Below are 16,349 nucleotides of genomic sequence, written 5' to 3' on the forward strand. Positions count from 1 at the left end.
AGGAGTGTGCTGTCTCCTTAGAGGGAGAGCAACTAGAAGTGCATAGCAAGGTGGATATAAATTTTTGCATGGGAGACTGACTTGAATTGTCAACTTTTCAGTTAAAGCGCAATAAAAATAAATAAAATATTTAGATGAGAAGTAGCAACAGTAAAGATAAGAAGAAGGGGACAGTGGTTAGATACACATTTGGGAGATAGGCGTAATAGAATTATGTATTTTGATTTATGTCAGGTGAAAGAAAACATAGTGGTTCCTAAGAGTTCTAAGCTAAGGGAAGAGAGAATTTATAAGATAAAGAATTTTGATTCTTATTTCTAATAATAAAAAAAAGAATACGAAATGCAGGAAATTATATAAATAAATCTCTTAATCTCACCATATTTCTATATTTGACATATTTCTATGCTCTTCTATATTTTGCAGAACTAAAATCACTCTGTCAGTAAAATTTTGAATCTTAATTTTTCTCTTGTTCTATCAGCATTTTTCTCATGTCAAAAAAGAAAATTAAACCAACATTTTTAAATGACTATATAAAACTTTCCATCCATCACAGACATTTTGGATGTAAGTTTGTCTGCCCCTTACCCCAAAGTCTGCATTAGTGTTTAATTTGTTAAACTGATTTTGGTAATCAGACTCTCAATTGTATTGTTAGGACTGACTATGCGACACCATTGTGATTTGTGATTCTGAACCTCTATTGCCCAGAAAAATTTCTTCTGAAGCCTTAAAGATTGTGCTGTCTTAAAGGTTTCATATCGGTAGATTCAATAAGAATGTTTCAATCTGGAGCAAGTACAAGGCAAAAATGTCTCAACTGTAGCTGCTGATAAGGTCTTCAGCATTTCAAACTCTCAAGTGCTTTGCGAATTGAAAAACACTGGTACTGTTCTGCAAAAGCAATACTTGCTGCATCTGTACCTCAGTGACGTTCATTTAATTAGGAAAACATTTATTAAGTGACTGCTGTGGGTGAAACCTGTGCTAGATTCTAGCATTAGAGATGAATTGAATATAGACGTTGCTCTCTAAGGCAGTTGCTTAAGGGGTAGATTCCGAGACCCAGTAACCAAACCCAGTGCCTTCAAGTCGATTCCGACTCATAGATTCCAAGACAGTGCCTCTGAAATTATGATTCAGTAGGTCCTGGAATGTGTCCTTTTAACGAGACTTCCAGCTGTCTCTGATGCAGGTGAGAAATACAACCAGTAGGTTTTAACTTTGATCCACAAAATACCAGCTAAGGGATCTTGAAAAAAGTCACTCAATTCCTTGCTTTCTTCATCTGTAAGACAGAAATAATAATTATATGCAAAATCGAGCTGTGAGTTTGAAAACAGGACAGGCTATGTATTTTGCAGGGCCTAGTACAAATTTTTTTTTTTTTTTTAGTACAAAATGAAAATATGGGCCCCCTTTTTAAAAAATAAGAATTTCAAGAGGGCGATGTTATTGTTGTTAGGTGCCACCTAGTTGGTTCCAACTTATAGCGACTGTGTACAACAGAACAAAACACTGCCGGGCCTGCGTGATCCTCCAATTGTTGCTATGTTTGAGTCCGTTTCTGCAGCCACTGTGTCAATCCATCTCAGTGAGGGGCTTCCTCTTTTGTGCTGACCTTCTACCCTACCAAGCATTATGTCCTGCTCCAGGGACTAGTTCCTCCTGACAGCATGTCCACCATCCAAGGAAACAGCAGAGCATTAAACCAAGTGTGGGGTCCTGTGCAACTATCCAGATTGTGCTCCCATGAAGCTGGCCTTGACTGAAAATGTATACATATAAACTATATAAATGTACCCACACACGTATATGTACACAATGCTCAAAAATAAAATATAATGTTCCACCTGGGAGCAAGAAAAGATTTTCCTAAAGAAGATGATGCCTGAGACTTGAAGGATGGGAGCATGTTTGTATGTGGACATGGCTGGGACAACGCACACCTGGCAGAGAGAGCACAGACTAAGAGGCTTAACTTGCAAGAACTACTGCTAGGTTGCTGATGCCACACAAGGTCAGCAAAATGATTGTCTGAGGATTAAGGAAATAATGGATGTGAAAGAGCTTAGGATGCCGTCACAAATAGTTCTCCCCTGTTGTCAGTTGCTGTGGAGTTGATTTTGACATTGCTCCCCTAAGATTTTCAAGGCTGTGACCTTTCAGAAGCAGATCACCAGGCCTGGCTTCCAAAGCACCTCCGGGTGGGTTTGACTGCCAAGCTTTCAGCTAGTAGTTGGCACCACCCAGGGACTCCCCTTGGTGTTTGTTGTGGAGTCAGGAGTGACCATATAGGACAGAATAGAATTGCCCCATAGGATTTCTTATATGGGAGCAGATCACCAGGTCTTTTCTCCTGCAGAGCTGTTGGTGGATTTGAATTGCCCACGTTTTGGTTAGCAGCCAAGCACTTTAACCATTGAGCAACCAGGGTTCCTTGGGCTCCCCTTGCTGTGGCATGCTAAGAGCCGTGTTCTTTCCTTTGTTGTTCATCCACTTGCTGGCTAGGCATCAGTCAACCACCAGGGGGCATGTTTGATCCCAGGAACCTGTTTGCCAAAGTAATACTCCTTCCCCAACGAATTGTTTGGTGAAACAAATTTGAGAGATTAAAATCCACCGTGGTACAAATCCAGATATTCACTACTCTAGAATAATGGAAAAAGAGCACATATTTTTTAAGTTTTTATTAAAATTTATTTAGTGCTTTTTTTTTTATAACCCAGCACTTTTACAATCAGTTTCAATGTATTAATTCATTTAATTCTCATGACTTTGTGAGGTGGCATAAAAATTATTGGGTTTTTTAAAAATAAGGAAACAGAGATCCAATAAACACTATATTTCAATACCCATTTCCCAAAGTCCCGAGGTAACTACTGATAAGTTTGGTGCATATCTCTCGAATTTTTTTTTTTCTATGTGGAAACAAATTTCATATGTATCTATATTTTTATATATATTAAAAGCAACCCTGGTCATGCAGTGTTTAAGTACCTGGCTGCTAATCAAGATGTCGGCCATTTGAACCCACAAGCCACTCTGTGGAAACAAGATGTAGCAGTTCACTTCCCTAAAGAGTACCCCTTGGAAACTTCTCTGCTCTATAGGGTCATCATGAGTCAGAATCAACTTGACAGCAACAGTTATATGTGTAAAATATAGATAGTTGGTTTGATTGTTTTAGGAAAGTGGGATCATGTATGTATTGTCTAAAATTTGTCTTGTTTTTTACATAATCTATTTAGGCATTTTCCGTAAATGTGTATAGATCTATCTCATTTAACAAATATGTCATCTCCCATTGTGTGAGGTGTACTCTAATTTATTTAGTCATTCACCTATTGACCATCTAGGCTGACTCGCTTCTCCGCTATTTCAAGTAATGCTGCGTTGGACTTCATTGTACATGTATCTTTGCTTTCTCATGCCAGAATTTCTTTAGGACTGATTCCCAGCAGTGAAATTGCTTTGTCAAAGCATATGCAGGTTTTAGATTTTGATAGATATTACCAGATTGTTCTCTCAGACTTCAACAATGTCCAGAAGTCTTATTTCTTTCCTACCCTTTGGGCTGTGTGTTTTCTTTCCTTGTTAGAAGAAATAAGATTCTCCGGTCTGCTGTGACTGGTGTTTTGAATACTCTAAAGACTATGATAGACACAGAATGTTTAACCTGGCTAACGGGCAAGAAGAATTTCCTTATTGGTGTTTTCTTATGAGTTACCAGAATATTCATATGCATGGATAGGGAAGGGGCAATATTGGAAGAACCTCTCTAGTATTACAATAATTTCTCCTGGATGGAGAAATTAAAAAAGGACAAGCAAGGAACAGGCAGCTATAACTCCTAGAAAGGGAGCTGGGGGTAAGATACCTTCACTTCTGTTTACTCTGTGGGTAGCAGAGCTAATATATTCATATGAACATAGAGAAAAACTTACTCGTTCATTGAAAAAATGCTGTTTATGTTCCCAGTCTGATAGAAGGTCTGATCCAGGTTAGAAACTGGCAAAATTGTCACGAAAGGAGAGACTGGAAGGGGGAGAGTAAGTGGGAGTATGGAGTAAGGTGTATATAAGCTTATATGTGACAGAATGACTTGATTTGTAAACGTTCCCTTAAAGCTCAATAAAAATTATTAAAAAAAAGTACTAAATAAAGTCCCTACCTTCAAGGATATTATACTACATAAAGATGGATAAGCATTACCTGCAAATAACTATATTTGAAATTAACATGTAAAATGACTCACCTAAGAGAACATAGCCAATTAGTGGCAGACTTAACTACAGAAATCCATACCTTATCTTGTATTAGCTATGTAATATGTGTTTGAGATTGACAGCTAAATATTCTCAACATATACCACTGATACTACCAATGTATATTGAAAACTAATCCTAAAACAGAAAAAAAAAAAAATGCATTGCCATTGAGTCAATTCTAATTCATAGTGATCCTATAGACAGAGTAGAACTGCTCCATAGGGTTTCCAAGGCCATAAATCTTTAGGGAAGCAGACTGCCACATCTTTCTCCCATGGAACAGCTGGTGGGTTAGCAGCTTTTTGGTTAGCAGCTGAGCACTTTAACCACTGCACTATGAAGGCTCCTCTAATTTAACCATAGGATAAGTATAATGCAGAAATTTAGAGGGGAAAAAATGTATTATCACTTCTAGCTGGAGACATTTAGAGGTTTAATGGCAAATGTGGTATTTGAATATGAACTTGAAGAGTGGGAAGGATTTCAACTTTTAGTGATTGGTGGGAAAGGGAGGAATTCTATGTCTAGAGATGAAGAGGACAAACAAGTTTGGGGGATTTTGAATCCAAAACATGCTAAACCAAGATTGTAAAGAATTCGAAATGCTAGAGAAGAGAGTTTTCCTAAAGATTCCAGAGCTATCAAGGGTTTGGGAAATGCATAGTGAGCCGTAGTTTTGTTCTAGAATATACTATCATAGGCAATGTCGACCTCTCAAGTAATTTTTCAGGACTTTATTTTGCCGGAAGGGAAAATGAATGGGACATCAAAATTAATTCCCCTTAAAATTATTTCCATTTTCACCTCCTCTACTTAAAAAAAGGAAACTTCAGGGAAGTAAGAAATGCTACCAAAAATGGCAAATTTCAAGAGGAAGCAGGGTGTTTATCTGATTATTCTAAACCTCAACAGACTATTCAGCAATTAGGCAAAATGGCATGGCTGCCCCATTTGAGCAGATGCGGTGAGCTTCAGATGGAACAAACCTGGGATGTGACTGAAATGTTCACCAGTGTAATCAAGGAAAACTTTCATTTGAAAATTAATATAGTACATTATATATAGTATTTTAATTAATATAGTACATATATAAAACAAGTATCTTTTCCACTTCCAACACGGCTCTTATCTTCCATGTCATGATCATTAATGGTACGAAAAAAAAGCCAAACCAAACCCATTGTCATGAAAATTCTGACTCATGGCGACCCTATAGGACAGTAGAACTGCCCCCATAGGATTTCCAAGGAGTGCCTGCTGGATCCGAACTGCCGACCTTTTGGTTAGCAGCTGTAGCTCTTAACCACTACATCGCCAGGGTTTCTTCACTAATGGTACAACATATTAAAAGTGAATCAGCACCCTAAGGAAAGGTAACCGAACCTGTAAGTAATGAAGTCACTTAAAAAATGCACCAAATATATTTCAACGCCCCTCCCCTCCCCCGGCTTTCCATGGACAATGACCTCTGAAGAGGCATTTTATGTGCCTGCATTGTCCATGCATACAAGTGTGACCCAGCTAATATAGCACATAATTCTGGTCACCAAAAACAGAAAATCGTTGCCTTTGACAGCACAGTCTCAGGCATTGCGGAGGAAAGGGTGCTGACTCTGTCTTCTGAGTAAAAAGGAACTCGTAGCAATCAAGGCCTGACATAAAGATGTGATTTCAAGCCTCCTGTGATGAAGCCAGATTTTAGCTGCAATGCTTTTAAATAATGAGTCTGTCGTAATCAGCAAGTTATTTACTATTCAACTGAGCCCAAGAGGAGACATTTCAGACTGAAAAGCATTGAAGTGCCTTCATCTAACAAAGGGATTCAGTCCTTTCTATTTTTTAAAAAAGTGGCTACCGTTCATGACAACCTGTTAGCAAGTGTTGTTTTGCGAGATAACATTAAACATTAATGTTCAGACATCTCAAAGGAAACATATACAAAGCAGTAATCACACAAGGACACACCTAGGTTACAAGATGCAGAACAGAATTTTATAAAACAGGTTTTATAAAATAGGTGTAAACCAGAGGTGGGGCCAGTATCCCAACAGGTAAAAAGATTTATGGTCTTGGGGATATTTCCATCCTTCCAAATGACTGTACCATTCACCACACCTGGGTTGATAACTCCTTATTTTCCTAGAGCAATCAGCTAATTTAGAAAGGATTGTATTGCCTAGAACTAAATGAAAAACAACAGAGATGTGGTGATCTCAGGCTTAATAAAAGAATATAAATAATTGCAAAATTTTCATAGATTATGTGGTTTATATAATTTTAATTTTTTCACAGATTATATAGTTATACAATTTTGATTTTTTACGTGGTTTATATAATTTACAATGTTTTGCTTCCATTCTTGCGAAGTCCAGTTTATGGGCAAACATCTGTCTCTAACAGTGCATGATCCTTTATCCTATCCACCCTTCTAGTACTTTTGTGTGTATTACTAATCATAATGTCAACCATTTAAAGTTAAAGAAATATTTCCATGTTAAAACCAAAGAAATGGAGCTTTTGTTAAACTGGTTTTTAAGTGGCAGAGCTGGGCTTACAATCAGGTTTAGCTCTTTCAAAGCCTGGGTTCAGTCTACTATGACAATTTTTTTTATGGTTTGCAATCTGTTTATGTCAATGGTCTGATTTAATTTTCACGATGACCATGTGAAGACATGGTATTCTCTTCTCTCCTATCCCTTACTACCAAGCTTTTGAAAGGGATCGTCTACAGTCGCTTTTTCTACCTTCTCACTTAACTTACTCAACCCTCTTTAGTCTTGTTTCCTATCCCATCATATCACCAAAACCATACTAATTGCTAAGTCCTTTCATAACTCACCTTGGTATTTACAGCTCTCAGCTTCCTTTGTCTCTTGCATTCTGTGATAACACTTTCTGTTTTCCTTTTAACATTCCAGCCCCTCCTCATTTTTCCCTGCAATGTCTCCTTCCAGGCTTTTAGGGTTTTGGGGCGGAGGGGGGGCGCTCTGCCTTATTTGCTCTTCTAAATATACACTTACTTTTTAATGGTTTAATTCACATCCATAGCTAGAGAAGTAATCAGACCAACTAATAAAGGGCCTTGAACACAATGATGAGAAATTTGTGTATTATTCTAAAGGCAGAAGGAAACCATTGACAGATTTTTAGGAAGGAAAATGACATGATGGGATTTGTTTTTTGGAAAGGAGCATGGACTAGAATGAGTTAAGACTAAAGTAGGAAGTTATTACTGCAGTTCAGCAAGAAAATCAGATGACCAAACTAAAATGTAAGACTGCATTAAAAGAGGAATTTAGGAGACAAAAGGAACTGGGACTTAATTGATTAAATATGATATGCAAGGAAAAAAAAAATGGAATGACTCCCAGTTTGACTTTGATGGCGATTAGGTCGTGATATCCCTGCTTAAGACAGGGATTGCAGAAGGAAAAAGAGATTAGGGGAAGTGAGGTTTTGAGACAATAGGAATGAGATACCTATGAGAAAATCAGGTAGCCATATATCCTGGAAAGAAAGTAAGAGAATATGGATCTGAGATTGGGGAGAGGGTTTGACTAGAGCAAAAGATTTTCAAATAGTCAGTTTCTACACAGTAGAAGAAAGTCATGAGTGACATCTTTGAAGTGGAACTTACTGAGTGAGAATAATACTGAAATGAAACTCTTGAAAAAATAAATATAAAAATTAAATTAAAAAAAATAGTATTGGATTACAAGCCAAAGTATAAAGCAAACATCCATAAGTTCATACTGATAAAAACAAAAAGCAAATGAATTAGTAAATGGGAAAGAATAATTTCAAATGATTTATGCAGCTGCTCAGCACTCAAGGAGGGGGATCGTGACTCCCCATTTCTTAAGTGTGGGCTGTGCAGAATGACTTCCTTCTGAAGAGTACAGTGTGGAAACCTACCCCCCACCCCCCACCCGCCAAAGACCCCATTGCCTTCGAGTTGATTCCAACTCGTAGCGACCCCATAGGACAGAGTAGGGGTTTCCAAGGAGTGGCTGGTAGATTCAGGCTGCCAACTGACCTTTGGTTAAAAGTGGTAGCTCTTAACAACTGCACCACCAGGGTTCCTCAGTATAGGGTTGGGTGGGAAGAGTCACTTTACAGTAGAGAAACTGACCAACACCACTGAGCCAGGTGAGCAAGGTCAACATTAATAGTTATAAATTATGTTAATAGTATCCTTGATATGAGGTGAAGAAAATACCACTTTACCTCTGTGATTTTTCTCCCAATAATCCATACCCCCAATCTTATGAAAAAGACAGGAAACTTCCTATAGTGGGGCACTCTACAAAACACCTGACCAGTATCCCTCAAAACTACCAAGGTCATCAAAAACAAGGAAAGTCTCATGACAACTAAATGCAATGTGGTGTCCTGGATGGGATTGTGGAACAGGAAAAGGACATCAGGTAAAAACTAGGAAAGCTGAGTAAGCTATGGACTTTAGTTAATAATATCAATATTTTTTCATTAATTATTAACAAATGTACCAAATGTACCCTATGTTAATAATAGGGGAAACTGGGTGCAGGGGATATTGGAACTCTCTGTACTGTCTTCAGAATTTTTCTATAAATCCCAAACAGTTTTAAAAATAAGGTCTATTTGTAAAGAATTGAATGCTGGTTTTTAATACCTCTGCCCACCATTCTAGTGACTGTGTCTTCAGAAAGGGCCTGGCTCATTTCTTCTGAACTCGTCTTAGCTTCACAGAGCTACGTTTGCCTTACAGCATGTTTCTCTTTTTCCGTTTCATGCCAGAGTGCTGAGTGAACATCAGCCATTTCTTAACTGTTGCTTCTGATACTTAAGCACTCAAAATTTTTATCCATAGAGCAAGAGTTCCTCTAACTCACCAAATTATGGCTCTATGTTATTTGGCCATTTAACAGCTATTACATCAGCCCAGAATTTGGTAGTTAGCAAAGGGGAAATATGTTTTAGTTATCTTCACGATCCTTTAAAGAAGTCAGGGAGCAAGATAAAAAAGAGCTCTAAGACAAAAGGGAAAATGTTCAAATATTGTTTGGTTTAAGCTGTTTTAGTTGAAACTAATCAGGAGCCACCGCATTAGCTTTGGGGTCCTAGCTTTGCCTCTTTACAACAGTGTGACCTTGGGCAAGGTCATTAATCCCTCTCAGCCTCAGTTTCATTGTATTTTTTAAAGTGGTGGCCGTTGTGGTCTTTACAGCATTGGACTGATGCCAGGCTTGAGTGAGAACATATATATAATGCCTGGCATACAGGAAAATCCTCAAAAAGAATTGGCATTTTAAAAAATTACTATTATTACTATTTTATTAGTAGCAATTATTATTATTAATTTTTTTTGAAATTCAGTAATTTATCAGTTTTAGGTGACTTCATGATTTTCACAGGTGCCAATATCAGAGTTTTAGAATAAAAAATTTAGGACTAAAAATGAGGACATATGTGGTACAGTGGTTAAGGGCCCTGCTGCTAGCCAAAAAGTCAGTGGTTCAAACCCACCAGCCATTCCATGGTAGAAAGCTGTGGCAGTCTCGTCCCATAAAGATTACAGCCTGGGAAACCCTATGGGGCAGTTCTGTCCTGTCCTGTAGGGTTGCTATGAGTCAGAATCAACTTGATGACAATGGGTTTGGTTTTTTACGTCTAGACCATGAGTAGCAGAAAAGTTAATTCTGCCTCTGTCACTACTTATGAGCACGATTGTCGAAAAAATGAGTTTGAACTAGGTGAATACCCAGGTGTGTCTTTAAGCTCAAAAATTACTCAGGCAACATCAGCAATTATTTCATTCTTCACCTCCATATGAATGTCCCTGGGGAAAGTAAACTGTCCTCTAGGCACATGACACCCCTAAGGGCCAATTATAATTTCGTGTCTGGTGCATATGTATGATGCGGATGAGGGAGAGGGCAGGAAAGAGAATCTCCTTACCACGGGCCAAGCCCTGGGTTCTCACTTGGTTTCCTGAACTATGAGAACTGGTGTTATTGTCCCGAAACAAGGACACTTAATAAAAGTTGGAATAAATTTGAATCCAATCTACAGAGCCCTTGCTCTTCACAATGTAAGGCACAACCTCTCCAGCAGCAAAAAAAAAATAATAAAAATACTGAATACACACACATGCACACACACAGACACCTATGTACACAACCACACACACCCGCTATACAGGCATAGGCCTGAGTGTTACAGGTGGGCCAAATCTTTAGTGTTGTTGCCCGTCAACATTGGTCTAGTAAACCCAAACCCACTAACGTCAAGTTGGTTCCAACTCATAACCACCCTATAGGACAGAGTAGAAGTGCCCCCTAGGGCTTCCAAGCCTGTAAATCCTTTACAGAAACAGACTGCCACTTCTTTCTTCCGCATTGGTCTAATAAAACCAACAAACAAAAAAAAACCAAACCCATTGCCGTTGAGTCGATTCCGACTCGTCGTGACCCTATAGGACAGGGTAGAACTGTCCCGTAGAGTTTCCAAAGAGCGCCTGGTGGATTCGAACTGCCAGCCTTTGGGTTAGCAGCCGTAGCACTTAAGCACTAAGCCAGGAGGATTTCAGTCTTCTGTATATTGGGAGTGTTAGCAATTCACATGCTTTCACATTACAGGGCTGCTGTAGGGAACAATTAAATGTCTGGAGCCTGCTAAGGATTATCAAGGGCTAGCAATTTCCCTCTGAGGTAATTACTTGTGAGTGAGCCATAAAGGGACAGTTAAAAACCCACTTCTATTTTAATGTCATTTTCAAGAGATAAAAAGGATTAAAAAAATTCCATAATATCTAAATTTGGTAGTGCTGTTTTGGAGGGGAAGAAGCTTTACAGCCCTGCGCTTTTTAAAAAGGCATAATTGGCCTGCTTCAAAAACTTCTGTAGTTAGAATTTTTATTGGGGGTAAATCATTAGAAGCTCCACTATGAAGCAGACTCTCTTTTCCAGCCATAAGTGAGTTCTTACACAGGCAATCGGTAACCCATGCAGCCAGCGCCAGTAACAATGTTTTCAAGTGTCTCAGTTAATTTTCATCCAGTGATCTGTGGCAGTGGTTAAGACTATACAGGGCCTCGATTCAAATGGCCAGTTTTTTAAAGCAGATGTAAGATTCTCTAGGTCTGTGTTTCTTGACATCTCAAGCCCCAGCCCATTCAGATAAGTCAATTTCATACCTTCACCCACTCTCACTACATCTGACAATTACTGTGTAGGGTCCATCTCCTGTATATTCCTGTCAGTCAAGGTTTCATTTAGCTTTAGTTGGTTATTTAAAGTCCCTGGGTGGTACAAATGGTTTGCAGCCGTCTGGTAACCTAAAGGTTGGCGGTTGGAACTCACCCAGTGGCAGTGCAGAAGAAAAGGCCTGGCAATCTGCTTCCATAAAGATTACAGCCAAGAAAGCCTTATGGAGCTCTTCTACTCTGTCACAGGGGATTGTCATGAATCGAAGCAGACTTGACAGCACGAGACAACAGTTGGTTATTATGGCACTGCATATGTCTTTTCCACCCATGACACACTCAGAGCCAAACATTTTAGCCCATGCACATCTCCCAAACCCCAGAGTTTAAAATAAAATGGGACTCACTTAGTGGAAGAGTGTGTGCCTGAACTGTGGTGTGTGTTATTTACTTGGAGGATGCTTCTTATCCTAATAATTGTACTACTTATTCTAAACCAGGTGCAGTTACATGATAGACAATGTCATCCTATTGATGAATGGTGCACTGCAAAAAAAACCTGTGAAGGATATTCTGGTGAAGTGCCACCCGTTGGGCAGTTTCATGGAAATGGAAGCAGTCAACATTGCGGAAACAGCTTCAGATCTCTTTAATGCCATTTTGGTTGAAACACCGTTAGGTATGAATGCATAAAAGCAATTCTATAGCTGCCTACGTAGGCTATCAAAGTTATCAGAAAATGTACTTTCAATTCAAATTTTCCCCCATGAGTACGGTGTCATGCTATACAGGTTCCTAGGAACTGAAGGAACAGTAAAGAATCATCTAGTCTAGCTCCCTCATTTTTCTGGTCAAGACAAGTGAAACAACTTGCTTTGGGTCACAAACAAGCTATTTGTAATAGTGAAGGAACTGGGCTCATCTCCTAACCTCCAAACCTTTGTACTTTGTACCCTACTGTGGAAATTAAAGATAGAATTTGTAACTTTTAAAAAAAAATTGTCTACTTGGGTTTTACGTGACTAGTTCCTTATGTTTTTATTTTAGGCTTCTGTGTAAACAAAGTTGCATATAAACCAACAACAACACCCTGTTGCCATCGAGTTGATTCGGACTCATAGCAACCCTATTGGACAGAGTAGAACTGCTTCATAGGGTTTCCAAGAAGCGGCTGGTAGATTTGAACTGCCGACCTTTTGTTTAGTAGCCGAGCTCTTTATCACAGCACCACTTTATTTAGTATTATCAGGAAGCCTGGACAGTAGCAATTTACTTTTTGTGTGTATGTGTGTGTGTGGCCATTTCAACATTTTTTACCATGTATAATTCAGTGGTGTTGGTTATGTTCATCATGGTGTACTGCCATCATTATTCATTTCCAATTTTCCCATCACCCTTAACAGAAACTCAGTGTCCCCTAAGCAATGCCTCCCTTTCTGCCCCTCACTCCCTCCTGTCCCTAGAAATTCACTATTAATCATCTGTCAAAATAGTTGCCCTTCAAAACAGAAATTTAAAAAAGTCTTATGTCGTCATTAAGTGTCTAATACTGGAGGCAGCATAGCATGGTGGAAAGGGCATGAGCTCTGGAACTGGACAGCCGGGTGTGAAGCCGGGCTCTCTGCCCAGTCCTAACAAGTGGCTCGGGGCAATTCAACTCATTTAAGCTCCCTCATTTTAGAAATAATGGCATCTTACTATAGCACAAGGAGCCCTGGTGGTGCACTAGTTATGTGCCCAGCTGCTAACCAAGAAGTTAGTAGTTTGAACCTGGCCAGTGGCTCTAATAACTCCTATTATCATCATTAAGACACCCTCGTGGCACAGTGGTTAAGCACTGCTAACCAAAAGGTTGGTAGTTCAAATCTACAGGCTGCTCTGCAGGAGAAAGACATAGACGTACCAGTCCACTTCCGCAAAGATTTATAGCCTTGGAAACTCTACGGGGCAGTTCTATCCTGTCCTATGGGGTCGATATAAGTTGGAATCGAAAACAGCAGCAGGTTTGGCTTTTTGGTTATTATCATCATTATTGCTACTTTTATCTAGTCCGGGTTACCAGTTCATGCACTCATCTAATCAGGAGTGAGCACGGAGTGGTGTGTTTGGGATACATTTTTCTAAAGTTTGTAATCATGCTTTTGATTATTTGTTGTGTGTGATCATTTCTGCTTTCAGCTCCATTCTTTCAAGACTGTATGTCTGAAAATACTCTAGATGAACTGAATATTGAATTACTGCGCAATAAACTGTACAAGGTAACTGTTTCTCCAAATATTGTTTTTCTTTATTTAACAATATATCATAACTAGAGTTCTATATTAAAAGTTGCTTCGTACATTAGCCAACCTCTTTTTTTATAGTTACCAAGCTCTGCATTTTGTAATATAGCTCTTATCATCCTGCCCTGTCTTCTAGTTAAATACGTGCATGTCAACTTTCCCTAACCAGTAAGATTCTTGAGAGGGAATAGCATGCCCCATTCTTCTCTGTTGGGGCAGTTCTAGCTGTCCTATAGGGTTGCTATGAGTTGGAATTGACTCGACGGCACTGGGTTTTGGGTTTTCTTCTCTGTATCCCTAGCTCCTTGCACAGTGTGCAGAACATAAAAAGTGCTGATTGGATGGATGGGTGGTGGGTGTGTAGAAGATGAATGGGGTGAACCATATCAATTCATTTTAAAGCCACCAGCGTATATAGTGAATCTTCTGTTATCTAGTGTTCATCTCTGCCCTTGATCCTCTGACAGGTTCCCTGAATCTCCCAATTCAGTTGTAATCTACTGCCCCTGTGCAGCATACCAGATGACTGCCTTATGTATATATAAAGCATGCTATGAAGAAACACATGGTCTTCCCAAAAGCATAATATCACAGGCAATCTTATTTTTATAAAAAGAGATATGGGCTCAGAGAAGGCATCCTTGAGAGGCAGCTAACAGAGGCACTGCTCTAAGCAATGTAAAGGTGTTAATGGACTTAATCTACTCAGTAAAACTATGATATTTGTACCATCCCACTCCTCAGATGAGAAAACTGGGGTGTGGAGAGAGAAGGTGGACTTAGCAAGAGTCCATTGCTGTTGTTGTTATTGTTAGGTGCCTTCGAGTCAGTTCCTATGTACAACATAACAAAACACTGCCCTCTCCTGTGCCATACTCACAATCATTCCTATGCAGAGCCCGTTGTTGCAGCCACTGTGTCAATCCATCTCATTGAGGGTCTTCTTCTCTTTCCTGACCCTCTATTTTACCAAGCATGATGTTCTCCTGCAAGGACTGGTCCCTCCAGATAATATGTCCAAAGTTTGTGAGATAAAGCCTTGCCATCTTCACTTCTAAGGAGCATTCGGGCTGTAATAGAGTAGGAATTCATACACATCGATCTGGCTCTACAGCCTGGACTTCTGTGCCTTTCCAGTATACCCTCCATGCTCAAAGCCATCCAAAATGTATATTCTGGGCACCATGTCAGTATAGGATCAAATCTAGAATTATTTGCTGAGCTTGAGTCTGAGTTCTGTCCATAAAAGAGCTTGTTACTCTTGTTAGAACAGTAAGACTTAACCGTGTGAAATAACCTAAGAACCATGTAAAAAAATGCTTGGTAAGGAAATATAAGTTATGGTAAGTGCAATTGAGTTTATTCTTTAGTGGAGTTTTCTTTTAGTCTGTACAACGTGTTGCTAGGTGAACATTTGCACCAAATGTATTATAAGATAGCTCCCTAGGGGAGAAGTGTTTCAATCTCCATTAAAGCATTTTATAAGCCTTGAAAAGCTTATCTAGAAATTTCCTAAAGGAAAGTATATTTATTTTATCATCTCTCTTTTTTTAAGTCTTATCTTGAGGCATTCTATACGTTCTGTAAGAATCATGGTGATGTCACAGCAGAAATTATGTGCCCTATTCTTGAGGTAAGAAAGAGTCCTTGAGCTTTTTTTTTTTAATGCCAAATAATGTCCTTTACAGTTTTCATTGTTTAACCCCATTTCTTTTTTTTTTTTTTTTTAGCCTTAGAAGCACCTTTATCTAGAGATAAAATGAACAGTACATTTATATACATATATATAAAATCATTATATACACAGTATAATATATATGCTAAAAAAACCATAAAAAAACAAAAACCATGTGTAATACATAATCAGTATATATTACACATAACTATATATACAATCATTTGATGTCTTCAGTTAAGAGTAATATTTTCCAAGCTTTCCACATAGAAGAGATTATTTGGAATTAGAAAAAAAATAACACATAAAAATGCTTGATCATGGTTAATTTGATGTAGCATGCAGAAAGTAGATAATACTTAGTTAAAAACTTAATAGACCATGGGCAATTGTGGACTATATAGATAATTACCTATATATAACACTCGTAAAAATCACCCAAATTCCCTCCGTAGGGAATCTTGGGGAGCTGGGAAACCCCATAGCATGACACCAAAGTTCACTATGTCTCTGTTCACAGGGACCTAGTTCCTTATAAAAAAATACGAACCCTAAAATACAGAGCTGTGCAAATTAACTACTGAGCAAGCATTCCAACTCTGAGCAAGAAGACTTCTTGGAGCAGGAGATTCATAGTTTGCAAGTATATTTAATTGTGTGTCAAATGTCATCATTGGTGTCTTCCTCTTTAATTAATGTTATACTCTTTTTAATTCTTTATTATAACAGATTTCATCTGTGCTCTTTAATACCGAACAGCATTCTGGACTTTCCTAAGGCTTTGCTTTGCTCTGTGAAACTAAGTTTCATCTAAAGAATCTCTTTAATCATTAGATTTTCGCCTCAGTAATTTCATCAGTGGGTAGATACTTAGATAAGCTCAATGACTTCTCCAATTTCCAGAAAAGCCTGATAAATATTACCCTTTGGGG

General features: G+C 38.6%; 1 protein-coding gene across 1 annotated transcript in view; it reads left to right on the plus strand.

The window, feature by feature from the left end:
* The window catches only part of ATP6V0D2 (ATPase H+ transporting V0 subunit d2), a 52,986-nt gene that overhangs the window by 25,393 nt on the left and 11,244 nt on the right, over positions 1 to 16,349 (plus strand). The window contains exons 3-5 of the mRNA XM_003408375.3: positions 11,961 to 12,139; positions 13,639 to 13,718; positions 15,298 to 15,375. Coding sequence (XP_003408423.1) covers positions 11,961 to 12,139; positions 13,639 to 13,718; positions 15,298 to 15,375 — 337 coding nt within the window. The remainder of the gene's footprint in view (positions 1 to 11,960; positions 12,140 to 13,638; positions 13,719 to 15,297; positions 15,376 to 16,349) is intronic.

Source organism: Loxodonta africana, chromosome 14, assembly GCF_030014295.1.
Source record: "Loxodonta africana isolate mLoxAfr1 chromosome 14, mLoxAfr1.hap2, whole genome shotgun sequence".
Classification (NCBI taxonomy): Eukaryota; Metazoa; Chordata; class Mammalia; order Proboscidea; family Elephantidae; genus Loxodonta; species Loxodonta africana.